This window comes from Eurosta solidaginis, chromosome 1, assembly GCF_040869045.1.
Source record: "Eurosta solidaginis isolate ZX-2024a chromosome 1, ASM4086904v1, whole genome shotgun sequence".
Classification (NCBI taxonomy): Eukaryota; Metazoa; Arthropoda; class Insecta; order Diptera; family Tephritidae; genus Eurosta; species Eurosta solidaginis.
The window spans coordinates 342636011-342660693 of record NC_090319.1 but is presented as its reverse complement, the minus strand read 5'-3'; the positions used below and the strand labels follow the sequence as shown (position 1 = coordinate 342660693).

Genomic DNA, 24683 nt, shown 5'->3' with positions numbered 1-24683 from the left:
TGAGCCAGAGCTCGATAAACCAATGGAACGGCCCTAATGGCTCAACTATATGGTTGGCTCATCTCACCAGCTGATTTTATTTTTTTCATTTCACTGGAGTAGGGATTGTCAGAAGGAGATGGCAAACTTAAAAAGAAACCAACGAATTTACAACATTTTCTTACTACTTACAAATGCTGCCAAGTTTTATGTTTTTATTCCATTCCATTCGTCTAACACCAACACGCTAATTTTGGCAATGTGAACAAAGGTATGTTATTGCTGTAGTGATGAGCCAACCATATAGTTGAGCCATGAGTGCTACCAATTCAAAAGTGGTTAGCTGTCAAAAAATCTACTACAGAAAACGAAACGAACAGAACTGCTATACGGATCAGAAATTGAACCAGATAAATATCAGGATCATTGTAAATTTTACCAAGTAGCGCAACTAACAGCTGATCGGTGAAAATTCGCACATTCACACGCACAGTTCTCGACTCAGTTTCAAAAAAAAACTTTAGATTATTTAATTCAAATTTTGAAGTGAGATAATCCTTACAAATTTATGTATACAGAATATATATGGCGTTTTTTTTTTGTTATTAAAACAATAGTTTTATTTATATTAAAGCTTTTATGATTTTTTTTTTTTAACATTGAAAAAACTCCGAACACCATTCCTTCATTATATGACATTCGACTGCCTAGTCCACTGCCTTCCACTCTATTCGCAACATAACCTCTTCTTAAGCTGCCAAACTATATAGTAAACAATGATCAGGATCACAACGTTGTTGTTGCATTTGCATGTTAAATTTCGATCCGTATCTCGCTCAAGCAACAAGTCCCAATGGAACGTAACTATTGTATTGGTTTATTTATGACAGTTCATTAATTATTCCGGAAAACTTTAAAACGCAGAACATTCGCGTTTTCAATCTCGTAGTGAACGGTTCGCTGAAATTCCTTGCAGCTCAACCATATGGAAAATTGGGCTTAATAACATGTGGTTGAGTACAAATCCAGATCGCAAGGAATTTCACAGCTTTGTGCGTGAGTGGAGCGTGTTTCGTGTCAAAATCAACTTTTTCAACAAATATAATTGGAATCACTAAATAATTAATTGATAACCTGGCATGGGCCACATAATACCAACTCGATTTACGTATAACTGTCGTAACGGGAAAATGTTTAGCACATGGCAACAGGCCATATACTGGAAATTAAGGAATTATAACGGAACAAATTACGGATTATAATTTTATGCTGAATAAGCAGCTCGTTTTAAAAGCTATGCAATAATGTGCATATCTATGAACATTAAATTGCAATTTTGATTGCAAAAATTTTAAAATCACTTTCTGTGATCATTAATTAATTACCCTACAAGAAACGCTGATAGTTTTACTAATACACTCACACTTGTAATTGACAATGCTGATCCTGCGATGACGTAAACATTGATACTCAAATTTATGTATGTTCCTTTGATCGCTCACGCATGTCCGCATGTTCCCAACGACAGCCTATAATCATGAAAAAGGACTCAAACTGGGAAAGCTTCGGACACCTGGTACAGAACAAAAGAACATACAGCAGATACCATTATGCATGTGAGACAGATACATAGTTCTCATTCTTATGTATGCGAGAACAGTTTATCCGATTTAATCATATTGTCACTACTGACTGTCATTTGACAATCAAGTTGTTTACATCACATTTGCGCAAGTCCCCTTAAGTTTGTGATAGAAAGTTTGTATGAGGCGCTGATCGTCAGGTCGACATTGCTGACAATCAGATGATAGTCATATGATAGTCAGTATTCTTGTAGGGTAATTGACAACCCTACAAGAAACGCTGATAGTTTTACTAATACACTCACACTTTTAATTGACAATGCTGATCCTGCGATGACGTAAACATTGATACTCAAATTTATGTATGTTCCTTTGTTCGCTCACGCGTGTCCGCATGTTCCCAACGACAGCCTATAATCATGAAAAAGGACTGAAGCTGGGAAGGCTTCGGACACCTGGTACAGAACAAAAGAACATACAGCAGATACCATAATGCATGTGAGACAGATACATAATTCTTAACGGAATTTTATGTATGCGAGAACAGATTATCCGATTTAATCATGTTGTCACTACTGACTGTCATATGACAATCAAATGATTATCACGGTTGTTTTGTTATTTTTTAAATTCCGCCATTTTCAGCCGACGAAAACCATATAAAAAATAAGTTTAAAAAATTAAAAAGAGAGCATTTCAAAGCTCCATGCTAAAAGAAAAAAAATTCTAAAATAATATTAAAAAATACCAAAAGCTGGCGGAATGTATGGGGCGCACTCAAAAAATTGATACGCGAAAAATAATAGTGGTTAGTGGTGATTCATTTTTAAATGTGTTTCCGCATGAGGAAAGCGCTCTTCTGTTGTTTTGTTATTTTCTGAATTTAAATTGAACATTTTGAACTCGAATTCTTATAAAACTATTTATTTTAAACAAATAAGAAACACGTATGCTTTTATCACGTAAAAAATTAAAAACGTAATGAAATAAAGTAAATAAAAAGCAAAAAGCATTGTTTCATTTTTGGCGGAATATAACAATGGTCATTTATGATAGTATAACAGTCAAAACTGATATCTACAGTAAACTATCATTTATAACACTTTTTGATAGTTAGAGTGAGCAGTACGGCTATATACTTAATCAGTAGGCCATTTAGTGTATAAGAAGGAGACAAAAACTCACACGTACACAGTTGTTTACATCACATTTGCGCAAGTCCCCTTAAGTTTGTGATAGAAAGTTTGTATGAGGCGTTGATCGTTAGGTTGACATTGCTGACAATCAGATGATAGTCAGTGTTCTTGTAGGGAAATTGAATATAACCTGGCGTGGTGCCATCGAAATGCCAATCTTAATAGAATTTGAGAACAATTACAATAATTGACATCCATTTGCAAGCTGCTACACGTGGTTCTGGCCTCTTTGAAATTACATCTCAAAAAAAAAAATAAAAATATATAACACTAAATACGAAGACTTTGAATATAACCTGGCGTGGTGCCATCTAAATACCATTTTACAAATTACGGATAGTCAAATACTAATTAGTATTATTATTAATAGCAAGCTGCTACACATGGTTCTGGCCGAATTGGTATTACCATTGTGTATTAGTGAAGCCAACATTACACATAAACTTGTTTTACAACAATCATAAGAAATAACCAACTGAGATTTAACCTGGCTTTATGGATAAACGTCCGTGCCATTAAACCTAACCCAAAAAAAAAAAAAAAAACAGAAAAAATATAATTACTGAGATGTTAATAAAATTCTTACAAGCTCTCGCTTAACCTGGTGTGTAAAAAGGAAAAATTCTTGTGCTTTGTTTAGGCACTTCTAAATGACAGAACACCTTTCTGCTTTGGCGGCTTTCGCCCAAAATAATATTAAGTTATATAGAATCAGCGGGATGGCCTAGAAGATTTCATGTGGTCATAATAAATAACTCCCGAGATGGTCGGGCTAGTACTTTAATGGTGCTTGTTCCCGGAACGTACCCGATCTGCATCCGGCAAAGGACCAACAAAGTCCATAACGGGGAGTGTCATCGGTACAACAACAACATTTTTTATTTTCTGCTTTTCATTCATACGTATGTGCATTTTTAAATAATAAAAAGTGTTATATTAATTTAATAGATAACATCTCTGCCGGGGTGCGATTCAGCTCTGAATATGCCAAAATAAGAGGAAACCTACAATTAAGTGCAGATTCACGTTTTATTTGCCAAGGATTTACCTGTAAACAAGGTACTTTCTACAACCAACATACTTTGGAATACGGTACCAAACTGGTTGGATGTATTTCCCCAAAAAAAGGGTGGAACTACGCATCTTGGTTTGCCAGTATTTGCTTGGGTAATTTATATTGATTAAAAATTGAATTGTAGATAATGTAATGTGAATTAAAATTGAATAGGTAGCCGAAGCAAAAAAGGCAACTGATCCGCATGCAACTGTTATTTATATGCCGCCACCGGGAGCTGCTGCTGCTATCCTAGAAGCATTAGAAGCAGAAATTTCTTTGATTGTTTGCCTCACCAAAGGTGTGCCCTAACATGATATGGTTCGCGTTAAACACGCTGTCTTAAGCCAAAATAAATCGCGTCTAGTCAGACCCGATTGTCCAGGAATCATCACACCAGAAAGGGTAAGTAAATTGCCTACTATTTTAAATATATAAACAACATGTATGAATTTGTTAGTGATAATTTGTCATGCTTTGGTTGATAAACACCTGAAGAAAGCAAATACGAAAGAGTTCGAAGTTCATGTAAATACCAATTGATTTCTTTAATTAGCGTTTGGAGAGTAAAATACATATGTATGTATGCATAGAACTGCATAGAAAAGGCGGAATTAATTAATTATGATCAGTAGATTTACAAGATTTTTGTCGTTTTCCCTGCGTCGCCAATTTCATTACATTGCGCTAAGAGAGGACGTCATCACCTCATTACCCACAGCCAGTTAAAATTTTATTAAATTTTGCTTTTTTCATTACTGATTCACAACGCGGAAAGTTATATATCGACCATTCCATGGAGAATGGTAAATTTTAGCAGACTCCCATTGCGGTCATTATTAATATTCAAACCCTAGAAGGTTTATTGTAGTCATATCAAAGTTCCCGAGATGATCGGGCTAGTATCACAATGGTGCTTGTTACCGGAACGTAGATAGATAATTTATTGAGGATTGCACAGTGACTTGCACATCTCCTTCACAGCACCTCATCCTAGTCGACTTCCTTGATGGACCCTAGCAGTGTTCTTGGCTTGAGGGAATAAATGTGGGAATACTCTGGCCATGGTGAGCCCATGAACTTACCCCTACGTGTTGAGATTGCGTCGCATTCTTGGAGGATATGGCTGTTTGCTGTCGATTACAAAATCGGTATGTGTTATTCGATAGTATGCCCAGGTTCTACATACGGCTGTTCAGTCTATAATGCCCTGTAAGAACAGCTCTTGGGGTTCTTAGGTTATTTTGCGACAGGTCTATTATTTCCCTGTAGCGACTTTTGCTATAACCTCCAAACAGTATCTTCGATTTTCTGAAACGTGGCGTATTGCTCTAGTGTTCTTCTCTCTTCTCCCTCCCTTCTACTAATAAATGCCCCTGTAAGGCAACTGGCAGCAACGCCTCGGGATCGATGGGTGATGCAGTTGCTGCCTCTGTTGTTGTTGTTGTAGCAGTGCTTCACCGCATCCAATAGATGTGACCGATCACAAATTGTCATCAATATCCTCTAACGGGAGTCCAAGGAAACTTGCTGTTTCAACAGGGGTGGACCATAATGAAAGGGGTGTTAGAGGCGTTATCACAATTAAAGAGATGGTTGGTGTCATGTGGGGACACATTGCAAGCGGGGCATACATTTTGTATGTCGGGGTTGATTCTGGATAGGTGAAGTTTAGCCTGTTACAGTATCCAGAACGAAGTTCAGCCGGAGTGACTCGCGTTTCCCTGGGGAGTATGCGTTTCTCTTCCGCAAGTTTTGGGTACTGTTCTTTGAGTACTGGATTTACCGGCCAATTCCTGGCATAAAGGTCCGACGCCTGTTTGTGGAGTTCACCAAGAACCTGCTTGTGTTTTTTTTGTTTCATACGGCTGAGTTCTCAGGTGCCGTATTTCCTCAAAGTGCTTACGGAGATGCCTCCTTAAGCCCCTTGTCGGTGTAGGCTCATCAATCAGATGTCTGTTGGGATTCCCAGGTTTCTGGGTTTGCTTGGTTAGCATTTCATTTCTCTCTCTAATGGGGAGTATTCTCGCCTCACTGTGTAGATGGTGTTCTGGGGACATAAGAAGACAGCCCGTTGCGGTTCTGAGAGCAGTATTTTGGCAGGCCTGTAGCTTCTTCCAGTGAGTAGTTTTTAGGCTTGGCGACCATATAGGGGACGCGTAGCATGCAATCGGCTGGCCAATTGATTTGTATGTGGTAATGAGCGTTTCTTTGTATTTTCCCCAAGTACTATCAGCAAGGTATTTGACGTTTTATTGCGGCTCTGGATTTTCGGTACAATTGCGGCTGCATGCTCACCAAAATGTAGATCCTGATCGAAACTAGAAAGAGCGAGGAGATAGCTATTTACCTCAGAAACTAATTCATCCATTGAAGGGCCAGGTCCCATTGCCATAATCGTGCAGTCGCTGGCATAGGAAATGATTGTAACTCCTTCTGGTGGGAAGGGAACCTTGATATGTAGAAATGAGATTAGGCGGGGATTGGACATCATCCTGTGGGACCCCCCAGCGGGACCCCCAGGGGGGTCAGAATATACCCGCGGTAGGTATGCCTGTCGTAAGAGGCGACTAAAATACCAAATTCAAGGGGCTGTATAGCGCAACCCTTCAGGTTGCCAGCGCAATATATAGCTTCTCCAAACCCAATTGTCAACCTCACCTATCCGCGGCGAATCCTGTTTCACTAACAGACGAGGCTCTGGCCACCCCAAGCTCCTCATGGAACTTAGGGGTGGGATGAAGGGATGGCCTGATGGTTTAACGTGGCCACATAAATCGTTCCCGCGATGATCGGGCTAGCACCTTAATGGTGCTGTGTTACCGGAGCGTACCGAATCTCTATCCCGCAATGGACCATCACATCGATAACACTCCACAAAGCCTTCGGCGAGCAACCTTATCTCTACAACAACAACAAACCTCTTTTTAATTTTCCTTAGCTTTGAGATTTCGTTCCTAAATTGAACCGGCGCTTGCTAACCATTCAGATAATTAGCAGTCCATCTGTTTAGAAAGAGGGGCATGTGTGAGCCTAATATATATGTATGTCTTGGAGTAGCGTGCTGTGTTTGACTGTGTCAAAAGCTTTTGACAAGTCAAGTGCCGCGAGCACCGTCCTGTGATGGTGATAGAGTCTATGCCCCATACAAACCTTTTTTTCGTCATTTCTGCCCCATTTTAAAAGCTACAAGTTTAAAATTTCATCAAATACTTACGTATACGTCATATGTTGTTCAAATAAGTGATTCGTGTTGTTCGAAAGATGAAACTTTGTATTCTCACACAAATTACCTACTTTTTAATTTAATTTGTATCTAAAAATTCGCTTCCTTAGTTCAGCTCCGTTCATGAAAGGTATTTCCCGTCCTTCCTTGTTTTAATTGATGTTGAAGACGACAAAGTTAATAGTGCCCTAAAGTCAAAACTACCACTCATTACAATATTGTTATTTTAATAAGTTTTTTTTTTTTATTACAGCATCACCGTAACAATAGTTATAATTCAATACGTGTATCCCCTACCAGTACGTTGAAGCGACAAGGATATGATGAAAGCAATAAATATCCCTTCTAAGGGTCTCGAAGGAAAGTTCATCCAGGAATCGAATATAAGCTAATCGTTAAGGACACAATGATTCCACTGCCTGGAGTTTTAGAGAACAAAAGTCCCAACATGGGACTGCAATACTACACTAAAAAGCTTTGAATGCCATAAATAATATAAATTGCTGGCTTAATGTATGATTGAAAATCAGAATTAAAATGTATTTATTATATATAATAATCTCGTGTCATGGTTTTACTGGAACAACTCCTTCAGAAATTACTGAACCGAATTTTGTATGTATATATGGTAGGTATGCGAGAAATATGGACCCCGGAGACCATACAGCGAGGGTTTATATACCCTTGCTCTGCTCTGGAGATAGAAAGCTATATATAAACCAGAGGTTCCACCAAGGATTTTTGTTTTGTTTTAGCGATATGGGTTTCAAACGAAAGATATGAACAAATGATGGTTTTTATTTCAATATCTTATTCTGCTCCGAAGGTATTGGCCTAAACTGGGGTCGAGATTCAAGGTAGACGTAGATGGTAAGGGCAACAGTAGAAATAGAGGCAAACTTAGAAAGGAAAAGGGTAAGAAGACATTAGTGTGATGGAGGGAGACAGAAAATATTAACGTCAGGGTAGGATATTCCCTATTACGGATTCAAAAGCAGGCCTGGCGAATTTCCGATGCGGTCGCCATCTAGAAACAAAAGCTGTAATATTGAACAAACACATCTACCCTATCCGCAATTGTCTTTAACTTCATTCGAAAATACCATTCTTAATGTAGTCATTTTTAGCTGATGGATCCTGGTATTAAGGCCCAAAAACGACCTATCGCAAAATAGAATGGTTTCCCAATGGCCCCGGTAACATTGATACAACGCTAAATACTATAACAGAAATAAAATTAAACTTGTATACCTTATTAAATTAACTGTTTTGTATGCAGTCTTAAAACAGGTACTGTGTTACACGATTGACATAAATTAAAATTAATTCATATAATTCATTTAAATTTGCTGACTTCATGTATATACATTTATTTATTAGTATATCGACTGCTGAGTGGAATACATCGGCTGCCAGTTCGAAAGCGCCCTATTTCAGAAGCATGGCATCTTCCAAACAAATTCTGAAACAGGTCGTTTTCGAATTAACAGTCGAGGTATTCCACTCAGTAGTCTATATATAGTCTTGTTTTTTGTAACAAAAGTAAATTATCAAATTCAAAATATATTTGTCTAAGTACCACAAAATTAAATTCCTCAATTCAATCATTTTAAATTTACATACATCTTTACACACATTCATCACATAATTCAGTTTATAAATTCGCTTACTTGCCTAAAATACTAACGATTATTTTTTTTAATACTTAATTTACCCTTAGCCCTTCGAAATAAATAGACTACCACTAAGTTTTTAAATTCATTGCTTATCACATTTTAAACTCATTGTTGTTTTTTTTTTAACTTTTTTAATTTTAAAATTCTAAAATACTAACGATTATTTTTTTTTAAATACTTAATTTACCCTTAGCCCTGAATTTGGAAATAAATAGACTATCACTAAGTTTTTAAATTCATTGCTGTAAAACAGACTAAAAAAGTCGATAAAAACTACTTATTGCAACTTGGAAGTACTGATTTTATATTCTACTATTTCATTAGCGACAAAAAAACTTGTCTCTTAGGCAAGGTGCACACGGGGCTACGCGTCATAGACGCGTACAAGACATTTCATATAACTACAATTTCTCTACGCCTCAAGATCTGCACACGAAGCTACTTTCGAGCGTCGCTACAAAAAGCAAACAATTATTGAAAAAAATAAAAAATTAAATTTCTTCAGCTATATCCGTCCCGAAACTAAAGGAAAATAGGTATTAAACGTTGTTTGCATCCCCGTGCCTTTGCAAATTATGAAAGGCAATTTTAAAACACCGCGGACTAGAGAAAAGGGTGATTTCTAGTTTCCAACACTTTTTAGCCTTTTAAACGCTTCAACAATGTCTAACCAAGCTGTTGTGGTGTTTAATACTCTTTTTCGCTTTGGTAATATACCTTTCACACACTTATTAACTAAAGTAAAATTTTTTAACTAATTACACAAATTTGCATACAAAAAAATGTAAACAAACATCTTGTTCTTCCTTTTTTCAAGCGTACGTACGCTCAGCGACCAACATCGTTTAAGGTACGCGCACATTACGCTGCGCGACACGTAGCGGCAGCGGCGCCTCACAGAGCGACATATTTTGGCAATTCACATTAAGCGGCAATCGAGCGGCACATTGCGGCAAAACTTTGTGTTTATTTTTGTTTGCAAAATGGACGACACAGTTTTTGAAGGTGTAATTACTTCATTTTTGTGCAAAGAAGAGGAAAGGAAAAGAAAAAGGTCGTGGCTATGGGTCCAAGACATCTCATCCTCAAGATATGAAGGAGGAGAGTTCCACACTCTTTTGCCCAGATTGAAAAAGATGGTGCAAAATTCTTTGCAAGTATTCTTATGAGGCAATTCACACTTAGCAGCAGCAGCACTGCGCGACACTTCCCAACGCGGCTTTTTTGCCTAGTTGATCAAATTTGCCGCGCTTTGCCGGGTCGCGCAGTGCTGCTGACGCTAGGTGTGAATTGCCTCATAAGAATACATGCAAAAAATATTTTGCAGTGCAGTGCAGTGCTGCGTAGTGCAGCCTAATGTGGCCTTACCTTTAGCTACACGAAAATTTCATGCTTTGTCGCTTTCATGCAGCTAACGCCTCGCATGCAGCTCTCCATTCAAATACATGTGTTCGGCATCAATGCGTATAAATTTCGCCTGCAGCGTCTGTGACGCGTAGCCTCGTGTGCACCTTGACTTAGCAGTCTTAAGCGTAAACGAATATACGCGTGTTAAAAAACACGGCTTTTGTTTCAAATAATTTTACTCATATGTATAGCTTGACATGACCGTTTATCATAAACAGCGTGGTGGAATACTCGTCATAGAAAATCGCAAAACCGTGAAACACAATTTGAAAAATTAACAGTAAAGTTGATAGCAGATAACATGTTTCCAATTTCAATAGTGGAAAATGAAACCTTTAGGCCTAAGAGCTCCGAAAGGATCAAAACAATTCTTGGAGCTCAGCTAAAGTATCCTATTGTTTCTAGGTGGAACTCCTTGTACGACTCCATATGTTCTTTGTGGTCCCATAAGGACAAACTTAATACGCTTGCGAAATTTTATGAAAATGATTTTGTTTATATGGAGGAGTATATTCCCAGCCAGCATTTTTTGAAAATTTTTATCAAAAAATATTCAAATATTATACCCCCAGATGATTGAAAACGTTCAAATTTAAAAGTATTTTTTATTCGAAAATCAATGTTTCGTCGGGAGAAAAGTGTACCTTAAATGTGATTATTCTTGAATAATGATTTATGATTCATATTTCTAAACACTTTTTATTCATCTTTTTATCATACTTGATATTAGTGGAAAATTGTACTTTACTTCTTTTGGAATAAGATTTGATTACTTTTCACAGTAATTTTTTGATCACATTTAAGAACATTTTTCAATCATATTAAATGATGGTTTTGAATCATTTGTGAATACGAGTGTGATTCATTTTTCCATCATATTTAATACATAACTAAATACTATATAAAGATCATATTTCATCAGTGGGTGAAAGCATCCGGAAGCTCGGAAGTAAGCTTTTTGAACCGCAGGTAGTAATTAACTTGACCGTTGTACACACACACGACTACAACATCCAACATCATCTATGATAATCATCTTAGATCATGGTAACGATGTCACTTTAAAAATCACGATTTTATTATACCTCATATCATTCTTTAAATATAACTTGATGTTTTTGACAATCATAGCTCTTGGAGGATGTTGAAGCCAGGTATATTTTGTATATTTTTAATTTTTTTGGATTTTATGATTGAAAAAATGTGAGCTAATGACGAAAAATCCGATTTTCAATGAGAAGTATAGTTTTAACAAGTAAAAAATGCAATATTTATTCAAGAAAGGTAGTCTGCAACGATTAAGAAAGTTGATTGAAAAATGATTTTAAATTTTTGATCACCGAAGGTAAAGAAATTAAATTCAAAAATGATTCCGAATTGTGATTGAAAAATTGTTCTCAGTTATTGATCATCAAAAGCAAACAAGATTATTCTCTATGTTCATTTTTATAAAATCTTAAAAGTTATTCATCAAAGTTATTCGAAATTGATTTCAAAAAGTGATCGAAAAATGATTTTCAGTTTTTGATCATTAAAAGTAATCTTATTTTATTATTTATTTTGTTCAAATGTATGAAAACTCAGTATTTATTCGCAAAGAGTAATCAAATTGTATTGATATGAAGGAAAGTTCAAAAATTTATCATCTAAATGCTGTGTGGGTTCATTTGCTAAAACCATTAGCCGAAGCGGTAGATTTTTTGCAGGGTGATAAAGAAATGCTATATGGTTACCTGTTGCCAACACTTGCCACCATTTGTACAAAGTACAACAACTTAATTACAACAGATAAACTAACATATTTTTGGCAAATTATGTCACCCTTGATCGAGGCTATCATAGAGCGCTTTAAAAACTTATTTGTACTTCAAGAAGACGTTGATGGAGGCATAACTGCATCAGCTTTATGCCCAGACGTAAAGCTCCAATGGGTACATGCACTGGATCCTATATATGGAGACGTAAAGGTTTCAGAATTGAGCGAGAGGGTCAGACGTATTCTTTCGATGGAGTCCGGAAATGAAATTGTCGCAACTAGTTCCTTAAACAATAGACCCCAACTTTTCGATTTTGGAAACAGAAGTAATTAAAATTTTAGTTTAGTCATATATCATATTATATATTTTAAGGTTTTCCAAAAATCATAGATGAAGCTGTTGCATCCGAAAGTTTGATAATCAATAAAGCCGAAAATTAATATTCCAATTATATTGCAGATCCCAGCACTAGTAAAGGAATGCTTTATAAGTATCCAGATCTGAAAATGTGCTATATGAAATTTAATACTCCTTTGCCCTCATCAGCATCAGTAGAGAGATTGTACAGGAACCATCGTCTCGCCACAATGGCACAGCGACATGAACTGTCAAAAATACAGGCATGTTCATGGAAACGAACATGATTGGACGCTGGACGGAACATACACCGTTTCGATTAAAAAATTACATATTTGATCACATAGATTTATAACCTTTTAAAGAAAGCATTCCTTTAACATACCTGTATAGCTACTGGAGTATAAAAATATCAACTCTGATATAAGAAAATTAGTATTGAATGATAAAAAAGTGTGCATTCATTTCAAGTTTACATTCAATAAATAGTGGGAATGGCTACTACATTCACACTCTATATTGAATTATATTTTACCATTCAATAACACTCACACTTTAGATTTGAGTTAAAGTATATTAAGCCATTCAGGAATGGGAATTTATAATATGCAACAAAAAAATCACAAATTTTTAAAAGAATGCTGAGAGAATGCACATTCAATTGATTCAATCTTTTTACAGCTCTGCTCTGTATACACTGCGTAAAGTCGCAACTTCTTATCTATATCTACACTCCGGAATTCAAATATTGCAAAAGTGGTCCAGAACTCCATATGTTAAGTCTTTTAAGGAAAGATGCACACGAGGCGTAGCTTCATAAACGCGTACAAGATAAAACATGTAGCTACAATTTCTCTACGCCTCAAGATCTGCACACGAAGCTACTTTCGAGCGTCGCTACAAAGAGCAAACAATTATTGAAAAAATAAGAAATTAAATTTCTTCAGGTATATCAGTCGGGTTGGATTTTATATAAGGTGCCACGATTTTCAAACTTTTGTTGATTTGTAGGGGTAGAGGGGGTCCTAAAAATCACTAAATTATCATCCGCAGCTCTAGGAAACTCGTAGTTTATGAAATATAAGCCTTTTAATTTCCAAATTTAGTAAAATTTCAACTTAAGTCCTGCACTTAAAATTCGGGTCGCACATGTCGATAGCGGTATCAAAAGACGCGCAAACGAAACGTATACGCGTGTAAAAAAAAACAGGGCTATTAATTTCAAATTATTCAGAGAATTACAAAACAAAATACATTGATAGTGTTTGTTTGCATTTATGTCGACGTGCCACCACCTTATAATGTTCTACCAAGATAAAAAGATATTTTTGCGGAGCTGGCAATACTATTCACAACCTTCATATGTTTTCGTTTGTTTAATTGTTTATATTTCATAAACTAAGAGTTTCCTAGGGTTGCGGATGATAATTTTGTGATTTTTAGGACCCCCGCCACCCCTCGAAAAAAAAAGTTGGAAAATCGTGGCACCTTATTCAAAATATTCCCCAATCAGTCCCCGAAACCAGAGGAAAATAGGTATTAAAAGTTGTTTCCATCTCCTTTGTTAATTATGAAAGGCAGCTCTACACCAACGCAGACTAGAGAAAAAAGTAATTTATGGTTTCCAACACTTTTTATCCTTTTAATCGCTTCAACAATGTCTGACCAAGCTTATGTGGTGTTGAATACCCTTTTTTGTTCTGGTAATATACCTCTCACGCACTTTTATTAACTAAAATGTCATTTTCTAACTAAAGCTGTGTGCGAGTTGACCTAAATTTCTACCTAAATAGAAAAAAACCTAAATCACTGGAAACTGTCGGTAAGGCACTGCAAAATAAAAATTTTGAATTTTTATGAGCATACTTTTCAACATAAATTCAAATGTCAAATTTCAAAAACAAAAATATTGATTTTTCATGCATTTATTATTATGCAAATAAATGGATCTTGTCCATTCAATTTAAGTAAATCATAGATCATAGAGCGATGATCCCTGCTGCGTTTAAGGTCCGATCGATTGTACGTGAATGTGGGTTCAATTTGTTTCAAGCTGATGTTGGCGACACAAGAATTGCATCCTTCTCAAATATGGACCGCAATCTGAACATATTTGGCAGCCAACAAGTGACCTAAAGAAGTTATTGGAGCATACCAACATCACAGTATTGAATTCGAGATTGTGGAAGAGGTCATTGTGCACGTGCTCCACTATGTCCGAATAAAAGCCTTACAAAACGGAGCCACTGCATTTTCTTGAACTGCTATCTTGGGATAGGTACTTACCGCAGACCCTAATTGACCTCTGTCCTTTTTAAGCGCGAAAACGAATAAAAAATATCAAATTTCCCTTATTGTTATTATTATTTAGGTTTTCAAATCAACTCGCACAGTTTTTACAGCTTTTTCCTAAATTATTGAAATGCTTGAAAGTTCCAGTGGAATATTAGTTTAGGTACCTAAAATTTAGGCGAACTCGCACCCAGCCAAATAACACAAATTTGCTTACAAAAAAATTTAAACAAACATTTTGTTCTTCCTTTTTTTCAAGCGCACATACGCTCAGCGACCAACATTGCTGTACGCTTACTACATGAAGCTTTCATGCTTTGTCGCTTTCATACAGCTTACGCCTCGTGTTCATCTCTCCATTCAAGTACATGTGTTCAACATCAAAGCGTACAGATTTCGCCTGCAGCATCTAATACGCGTCATTGAAGCGTAGCCTGATGGGCCCCTTGCCTAACGTATACAAGGTATCTACCCCGGAATTGGTGTTAAAAAGTTTTTTTCGTATGTGTTTGAATGGGAAGCGACAAATTGCCTTTTTATCACACCCAATGCAAAAGCACTCAACTGTCAAACCATTTAATAATTTTCTATGAGGTATCTGTCAAAAAAGCTGTAACTAAATATAAAACCTATTTTACATTGACTATGACTATGCGCCTATGTTTTCGGGCTTTAAAGATATTACTCACATCGCTATCGAGCAGTGTTCAAAGCGCCAGTTGCCTAATGCAATCATGTAAATTCGAAGATAGCTGTCAAACAGGCTGAAAATCAGCAGAAATTAAAAACAAGATTGCGCATGCGCATGTAAACAAAAGATTAGCTGTTTTTTATGGGCAATTTTTACGTCTTTTTCCTTTAGCTCTTGTTCTTTTCTCTCTTTATTTCATTCGCTCAAGCAGTCAACTGTGACGTTGACGCGCAGGACGAAGCAATTTTGAACTTGTATATGCGCAATCTGAGCAGGTGTTTTGTGGAAAATCAGGGGGCGTTGATCGATACTCGCAGAAAAGTGAAAATTTTATCAGATTACTTTAATTGGGCGGTGTTAGGAAATAAAAGTATTTGAATCGAATAAACAAGATTAAATTTGGTTTAAAATGATTGGTGGCTTATTTGTGTACAATCACAAAGGGGAAGTGTTAATTAGTCGCGTATATCGCGACGATATTGGCCGTAATGCTGTGGATGCCTTCCGTGTCAACGTCATCCATGCAAGACAGCAAGTACGGTCACCAGTCACAAATATTGCAAGAACTAGCTTTTTCCACATAAAGGTAAACCAACTAATCGAATATTTTATAAATAGCTAAAAATAAAATAAGTTTAATGCAGCGCGCAAATATTTGGTTGGCTGCAGTCACAAAACAAAATGTCAATGCTGCGATGGTATTCGAATTCCTATTGAAAATTATTGAAGTAATGCAATCATACTTTGGTAAAATATCCGAGGAGAATATCAAGAATAATTTTGTTCTTATATATGAGCTGCTCGATGAGATACTAGATTTCGGTTACCCGCAGAACACAGATTCAGGCACATTGAAAACATTTATCACACAACAAGGTATAAAATCAGCTACAAAGGAAGAGCAAATGCAAATAACTTCACAAGTTACTGGACAAATTGGTTGGCGTCGTGAAGGCATCAAATATCGCCGTAATGAACTTTTCCTTGACGTATTGGAGTACGTAAATTTGTTGATGAGTCCGCAAGGACAAGTGCTATCGGCACATGTTGCCGGAAAAGTTGTAATGAAATCGTATCTTTCAGGTATGTATAATGGCTTAGGAAAATTAAAATAAGATTTAATTTTTTTACGAGGAGTAGCTCACAAGTTTTTACCGGCAATTTCAACTCCCTGGCCATTATTGGAAATTTCGCTGTTCCAGCTAGGTCTTCCAGACATTTTGTGCCTTTTCATATACCTTTTTGTCGGCAAAATTTTGCCAAAAAAACGCTTTGCGCATTTGGTGCACACTTTACAACAACGTTTAGAACTATTAGTTTGGAATGTTCGATTGGCGCTTTACATACTACCGTACTCTTGCCGATCGACACTCAAAAACATTTTGCTGTTGATGGTAGGTTCAAAAGCATTGTTGGATTTTTATTGTGCCGAGTGTCTGCTACTTTGAAAACCATATTATGGGGATCATTAAATGCTTCTTACTCCAATTGTAGCGATAAAGACACTTCCCTAAGGTTTGAGGTGTTTTATCGATGCTCGTAATTTTTTGTCTGTTACTCATCCGGTACGTTCCGCAGCCTAACCATGTTAGGAATGAAAAGACCGGGTAGGCGAGCTTGATACTTGGGTTGAAGAATCTATAATTTGCGCTGGCAAACCTTTGAAAAGAATTGTAATATATAATCCCTTGAATGCCATTTTGTTGTTGTTGTTGTAGCGATAAAGTTGCTCCCCGAAGGCTTTGGGGAGTGTTATCGATGTGATGGTCCTTTACCGGATACAAATCCGGTACGCTTCGGTACCATAGCCCAATTAAGGTGGTAGCCCGACCACCTCGGGAACGATTTATGTGGCCACATTAAACCTTCAGGCCATTCCCTCCCTCCCTACCCCCAATTTCCATGAGGAGCTTGGGGTCGCCAGAGCCTCGTCTGTTAGTGAGACAGGATTCGCCGCGGATAGGTGAGGTTGACAATTGGGTTTGGAGAAGCTATATATTGCGCTGGCAACCTAAAAGGTTGCGCTACACAGCCCTTTGAATCTGGTATTTTAGTCGCCTCTTACGACAGGCATACCTACCGCGGGTATATTCTGATCCCCTAACCCGCTGGGGTCTTGCCATCATACTAGTGCATACCTTCTTGTAGTCTTACGTTCTCTCTCCATATCATGGCGGCGTCAAAAACAAATGTTCGGGAAAAGAAGATAGAGGGAATGGTTGCTCAGACTGTGTTGGTATCATTACGAAATAAGGCAGGGATAAAGGAGGGTCTCCCACTGAGACAGCATTACCAGCTAAACCCCAGTCATGCAAATCAATAGTGGAATTCTGAAACTTCGGCACAATTAAACCAGTGTTGTCTACCTTTAAAAATTTTTCGTTTTCTGACGGAAGGATAATCACTTTCAATCAAATTTGTTAACTTATTAAATATTTTGGGAAATTTTGAAACAACGCGGCGTTAGGACCGACAAGGCGACTGCTGTTTCGATTACCCCTTGTAAATCTCTCGCAAAGCCTTTCTCCCGGGAATGTAGTTTGTTACATATAAACGATTTATAAATGAATTAAATCTGTTCTCTGTTTACAGGTATGCCTGAGTGCAAATTTGGCATAAATGACAAAATTGTTATGGAATCAAAAGGTCGTAGTATTGGTGGAAATTCCGAGGCAGAAACTTCACGTTCAGGCAAACCAGTTGTTGTAATTGATGACTGCCAGTTTCATCAATGTGTTAAGTTGAGCAAATTTGAGACAGAACATTCGATTAGTTTTATACCACCTGATGGCGAGTTCGAGTTAATGCGCTATCGCACTACCAAAGATATTTCACTACCATTCCGTGTTATACCACTTGTACGAGAGGTTGGCAGAACCAAAATGGAAGTAAAAGTTGTACTTAAATCGAATTTTAAACCTTCATTGCTTGGACAAAAAATTGAAGTAAAAATTCCAACACCGCTCAACACTTCCGGTGTACAGTTGATTTGCTTGAAAGGTAAAGCAAAATACAAAGCTTCTGATAATGCCATTGTGTGGAAGGTTAAACGCATGGCTGGTATGAAAGAAACACAACTCTCAGCAGAAATTGAGTTATTAGAAACGGATACAAAGAAAAAATGGACCCGTCCACCGATTTCTATGAATTTCGAGGTGCCATTCGCACCATCCGGCTTTAAAGTACGTTATCTTAAAGTTTTTGAGCCAAAATTAAATTATTCCGATCATGATGTTGTAAAATGGGTACGATATATCGGACGTAGTGGTTTATATGAGACACGCTGTTAAATAGTGTGCAAAGGAATTTTTCAATTTGTATACTCAATCCCAAGTGGGAAAGGTTTTATTCCAAACTAGTTCTAAAAAGTTTATCTTTCATTGTCTACATATACACTACAAGCATATTAATTCTATGATTTAATTAATTTTTAACATTTTCAAGATTTTGTAACATGGTGCTTACATAATGTATAAGGGCTTGAGGGCCAAAGTGACATGTCTACAAACGCAATGTAATGAAGTAACTCAAATTTTTCAAAACTTATAAAGTTGTAAAAGGTTCATGAAGACAAAGTCGTGCAAGGTTTCTTTTTACAATTTTTTAAAAGTGCCAGTAAAGCTAGTTTGATGCTCAAGGCTTTATACATTCTCTGTACCGTGTGCATTTTCAAAGCAATGTTGTATTTTGCTTTTCATCTTTAAATTGTAAAGTTAGTTATAGCTAGGTTTTCCATACAGAATAATGTACGCCACTAATATATATATAATAATATCCCTATGCGAATTAAACAATTCAATGTAAAAGAAAGTAATGCAAGCATTATATACATACAAGTTTTAGCGCAAACTATTATAAAATTTATTAAAAAGTTTGAAAGCTGAAAAATTTTGACCAAAAATAAATATGCATATGAATAAGTTAATATGTGGAAATGCAATAAATACATTGCTAAATACATTAAAAAGTGTCATAACATACTCACTACTCTACGATTATAATAAAACTTATTATTTTTTCGTTAAAGGTTTGTAGAGTACAAATGTTTTATTTTTACTTTACTTCCTTTATTAAGCCTTTATATGTAACTATGTAGTACAGATAAATATGCATTATTATATGTACACAGAACTCGAGAATCTAGAAATATTTAAATTATGTTAAAAAGTGTTGAATTGACAGTTAAGACAAATAAATAAATAATAAATATTCACAAAGTAGTAATATTGATGTTAAAATAAAAAATAAATGTAAGACGCGATAACCTCCGAAGAGATCTAAGGCCGAGCTTCTCTTCCAATTTGCGTCGTGCTCCTCTTGATTTTCTCTACAAATTGGCCGGACGGGACCTACATGTTTTATTCCGACTCCGAAAGGCATCTGCAAGGCTTGCCAAACACTGCCGAGGGCGACCCCGCCTAGAAAATTCTTTTAATTTAAAAACCTTATTTCTAAAATTTTGATGTTGCTTTGCCCGGGGTGCGGACCCAGGGCATACGGTGTGGTAGGCGGAGCACGATACCATCACAGCACGGTGGCCGCCGTATTCATGTTAAACCTACTACCTAATCGATGTATTGGATAAGCTCCCAGGAAGTTACGGAGCAACTTAGCAAAAGTTGACTTACTTGTAAGCACACCAAATTGGGGCTCTCGAAATTTTTGAGATATGGCTATGTTTTTATTATATATATTATTTATATTATTATGTATTTATTGTTTAACTTAAGCCCATTTCCAAAAAAAGCCAAATGACAAAGTTTTTGTTTTTGCAATTTATAGGTAGCAGTTTAACCTTTCAAAGCGAAAACGGGAGCTATCGGTACTCATATGACCAAGCGTCTAAATTTCCCAATATTGAAGAAAGTAAGATTTTCTAAACTCTTGTTCTACATTACATAGGTACCGATTTGTAGATAAATCCACACTATAATCAGAGGTCCTATGTTGTTGTTGTTGTAGCGATAAGGACACTCCCCGAAGGACTTGGGGAGTGTTATCGATGTTGATGCTCCTTTGCAGGATGTAGATCCGGTACATCCCGGTACCAAGCTCGACCATCTCGGGAACGACATGCGGCCTTCTAGGAATAGGTGAGGTTGACAATTGAGTTTGGAGAAGCTATATATTGCGCTGGAAACCTGAAATGGTTGCGCTACACAACCATCTGGTATTTTAGTCGCCTCTTACGACAGGCATACCTACCGCGAGAATATTCTAACCCCCAATCCCGCTGGGAACGTTCCCAGGTACTATCATTAACGGTTCTGGAGCTACGTGAGATATTCGGTTTATCGAAAACTACGGACGACTATATCGAAAATTGTGTATATCTCTTGAGCGAAGCAAAATTTCCAATTATTTTTGTTACATTATGAAGCTACCTACTTGTAGATTTATGCACAAATTTATTCAAGGTTCTGCCATTAGCAGTTAAGGTGCTAAGTGGGTTAATCGGCTTACCGATAACTACTTGCGTATACCTATTGCACCAAGCCAAATGGAACCCTGAGCCAGACTGTGTCTTAATCTACAAATAGGTACCAATATAACGCAAAAAAAAGTTAAGAAAATCTTGCTTGGTTGAAGAGAGATAGGAAAATTTAGGTGCTGGGTCATTTGTTTACCGATAAGTTCCCATTTTGCCCTGAAGAGTTAATGATAGATGTTTATGTCCGACAGGATGGATAATTGATGTATATTGGAACGATTTGACGTCATCCCTTGTAAAATTTGTTTGGAGACAAACCGGTTTCGGCATTGCGTCTCCATCAGTGTCGTTTTTCGTTTTCTGGAGGGCGAAGCCGAACATTATATACCCAACTGCGCACTTGAAACGCTGTTGGTGTTTGCTTTATATAGTTAATAGAGTTACAAGGTCAAATTGTGTTGTTGTTCTAGTCCAGGTGATCCTGTGGAATATGTGTTTGTTCATATGTTTTCTGAAAATAATAGTAGGCTTCTTATCGGTTGTGCATACAGACCGAATCGACTAGTAGATTTTTCCGCATTTATTGAATTTCTTCAATCGTTACTAATAGACTATGACAATATTATCATCGCTGGAGATTTTAATAGTAACCTACTGGTGGATGCCACTTTAAAACAAAGCATGGAATCTCTGGGACTTTTTCCCACAAACTGTGCTATACCAACGCATTTCACAAATACTAACTCTTCTCTATTAGATTTATTTTTTGTCAATGATCTTCATAAAATGATTCACTATACGCAACTATCCGCCTCCTGCTTCTCAAAACACGACCTGATATTCCTAAACTACAACTTCCAAACATCATGTAGACCAAGTTCGTTCGCGTATCGCGATTACAGAAGTATAGATTATTATTCTCTTTCTGAGTCCGTTGAGTCGGTTGAATGGAGCTTGATTGACCAGACAAAGTTTCTGCAGGATAACATAAATAAGTTATTCGATGATCACGTTCCACTAAGAATAAAAACACCTAAATACAAGAATAGCCCTTTGTTCGCTTCCCAAGGCAGTCGGTTCTATGTACCGGAGCGACTCTGGATTTTTCCCGACCAAGGACTGTCATTTCAGTGTGACCCCATTTAATTTGTTTCGTCCCTCCCACAAATTGTCATCCTCCCAGCAGCTCCTTGCAGCGGGACTGCTACATATTCTCTTACTCCGGGAAGGTATCGAACCCAATCCGGGTCCGTCTCCTGACCCCGGTCCTGAGAAATGGTTTTGCTGCATTTGCCAGAAAAGAATCTTTTTAGGACGGTCATACTCTGTTCAGTGTGTCTCGTGCAAGGGATGGTTGCATCGGACAGGTTGTTCTGGGCTTGATCCCAAAACCCGACGTCCACGTAACTTTTATAAATCTTTTGTGGCTCCTTGCTGCTCACGCCCAAGGGCGTCCCGTAGTCTACGCCTAAGCGTATCCCCACTACCTTCCAGCAGCTTCGCTGCTCAGCAAGCCACAACAAGTACCCGCTGCTGCTCACGCCCCACGGCGCCAACAACTTAAACAGCTGATACCACTCATAACTACTACCTTCGTAGTAGAGCTGGTAGCAATGCTGAGCATCATCCCCTGCCCCCGTCTTCTTCTCCCCCCCCCCCCCCCCCCCCCCTTTTTTTTTCTGGCAGCAATCGTGCAGGTCAGGGAAACAGACTCTTAGTCCCTGCCTCCGTTTGCACCGTCTGCCAGCACAGAATATATAGGTTTGCGACATCCGCTCAATGCAGCTCCTGCCTTGGGTGGTGCCACTTTCCTAGATGTTCTGGTCTCCGCGACGGCAACCCCTCGACGGGTTTCATCGCGCCATGTTGCCAGGTCGCAAACCCAAATCATCCGGGAACCCCAATGCTTGCCCAAGGGCGCCCAGTCCCAAGGCCACAACAGCAATTGCGTCCTGGCCTTCCACAACCTAGGCGTAGTCACCCGTCACTTACCCCTAGAGTGGCGGCGTCACCCCTCATGCACTTCAGAATTCTGCAGTTCAACTGTAATGGACTAACTGGGAAGATTACGGAGATAGTCGATTTCATGAAGCGGCACAACATCCGCATTGCTGCGATTCAAGAGACTAAACTCACAGCAAGATCTGCATTGCAGACCTGCTCTGGTTATAATGTCCACAGGAAAGACCGCGAGAGCGGAAATGGAGGTGGCCTCGCGTTCATTATACACCACTCTGTGCAATATTATATATTTGATCCTGGCATCGACCGCAGGGACAATGTCTTAGAACGTCAAGGCCTATCTGTCCGGTCAGGCGATGCAAATCTAGAAATCATCAACATCTACATCCCTCCTGTCGCCCGTTGCCCCAGTGGATACCGCCCTAATATCGAGGCCTTACTCACTGGCAACGATCGCATTATCTTAGGCGATTTCAATGCCCATCACGACCTTTGGCATTCAAACTTGCGGGCGGACAGTAGGGGTGAGATGTTGGCGGATCAAATAGACGAAACGACGTTCTGCACAATAAACGGAGACGCCCCCACACGTATGGTGGGAAGCTGTCATAGCTCGCCAGATATCTCAATCGTGAGCGCAGAACTCGTAAACTGCGTCAACTGGCAGCCTATGGTAACATTGGCATCCGACCACCTGCCCATACTTATTTCGTTCGAGCGTACCGCCGACTTCTTCGTCACCGAAAAACGCACTTTCATAAACTTCAAAAAAGGAAAGTGGGAAGAATATAAATCTGCAACAGACAGCAGCTTTGCTGCCCTCTCTATCCCGACTGATGCCCGCCAAGGGGAGCGTGCCTTCCGTAAGGTCATTGAATCCGCCTCGGCACATTTCATTCCCGCCGGGAGAATTCCTGAAATCCGGCCCCACTTCCCGGCGGAGGCCGCGAGCTTAGCGAGGGAACGCGACCTTATAAGACAGCTTGATCCAGGCGACCCCCAAATAAGGGATATAAACCAACGCATCAGATTGCTTGTGGACGAACACAAGCGGGCGAAATGGGAAGAGCACCTAAGAGGTTGTAACCTCTCTACCGATGTAGGTAAACTTTGGTCCACCGTAAAGTCCCTATCGAATCCGACTAAGCACAAAGACAAAGTTTCCATCGCCTTTGGTGATAAGGTGCTGTCGGATGCGAAAAAATGCGCGAGCGCTTTCTGCCGACAATATATAATGCATCCTACGGTCGACAAAGATACACGGAGAGCCAATAGACACGCACATAAACACAAACTCAGCGCGTCACCAATCACCATCACCGCTAGAGAGGTTGAGGACGCCATTGGTCGCGCTAAACCATCCAAAGCAGTGGGCCCAGACGGCATAGCCATGCCGATGCTTAAAAACCTAGGGAAAGAGGGTTTCAAATATTTAGCGCATGTCTTCAACCTGTCTCTTTCCACCTTTGTCATACCCGAGAAATGGAAAATGGCCAAGGTGGTCCCGCTACTAAAGCCTGGGAAACCAGCTAACGTAGGTGAGTCATATCGTCCGATATCTCTCCTATCGCCAGTGGCAAAGACGCTTGCTCCCTTATTTCCAAGCACATTTGCAGCTAGCCCCTCATCAGCATGGCTTCAGAAAACTCCATAGCACTACCTCCGCGCTAAATGTCATTAGCACCCAGATAAATTGCGGTTTGAATCAATATCCCCACCATAGAACAGTACTCGTAGCGTTAGACCTATCAAAAGCTTTTGATACGGTCAACCATGGCTCGTTACTGCAAGACCTGGAAGGGTCTACCCTTCTCCCATGTCTTAAAAGGTGGACCGCGAGTTATCTGGGTGGTCGGCAGGCATCGGTGCAATTCAGAAACGAAACATCAAAACAAAGGAGAATTAAACAAGGGGTGCCACAGGGTGGTGTCCTATCCCCGCTTTTGTTTAATTTCTACATATCTAAGCTACCTTCACCACCGGGAGGAGTCACAATCGTTTCCTACGCCGATGACTGCACAATAATGGCCACAGGCCCAGGCCCAGAGATCGATGAGCTATGCAACAAAATA

The 24683-nt window shown here is 38.5% G+C and overlaps 1 protein-coding gene and 1 long non-coding RNA gene across 4 annotated transcripts; both read left to right on the top strand.

Moving 5' to 3' along the window:
- The first annotated feature begins 882 nt into the window (after positions 1 to 882).
- On the top strand, positions 883 to 7597 carry LOC137244545 (uncharacterized). Of its 3 annotated transcripts, XR_010951089.1 has the most exons (5): positions 883 to 1435; positions 3399 to 3618; positions 3707 to 3925; positions 3987 to 4217; positions 7292 to 7597. It is a non-coding gene; the product is annotated as an uncharacterized lncRNA (long non-coding RNA). The 3 variants fall into 3 exon arrangements; XR_010951088.1 differs by lacking the exon at positions 883 to 1435 and having other exon boundaries at positions 2881 to 3618; XR_010951090.1 differs by lacking the exon at positions 883 to 1435 and having other exon boundaries at positions 2881 to 3618; positions 3688 to 3925.
- A 7865-nt stretch (positions 7598 to 15462) lies between these two features.
- Positions 15463 to 19438, top strand: AP-2mu (adaptor protein complex 2, mu subunit). The gene is made up of 3 exons (XM_067773645.1): positions 15463 to 15804; positions 15863 to 16301; positions 17811 to 19438. Exons 1-3 carry the CDS (start codon positions 15628 to 15630, stop codon positions 18506 to 18508), a joined length of 1314 nt encoding a protein of 437 aa, XP_067629746.1. The 5' UTR covers positions 15463 to 15627; the 3' UTR covers positions 18509 to 19438.
- The last annotated feature ends 5245 nt before the right edge of the window (positions 19439 to 24683 follow it).

What these genes read in the sequence shown, in the direction of transcription:
- AP-2mu (XM_067773645.1), top strand. Translation starts at nt 15,628, where the DNA reads ATGATTGGTGGCTTATTTGTGTACAATCACAAAGGGGAAGTGTTAATT. An exon ending in CTAGCTTTTTCCACATAAAG is followed by an intron (nt 15,805 to 15,862) that starts GTAAACCAACTA and finishes AGTTTAATGCAG; the next exon opens with CGCGCAAATATTTGGTTGGC. An exon ending in AATGAAATCGTATCTTTCAG is followed by an intron (nt 16,302 to 17,810) that starts GTATGTATAATG and finishes CTCTGTTTACAG; the next exon opens with GTATGCCTGAGTGCAAATTT.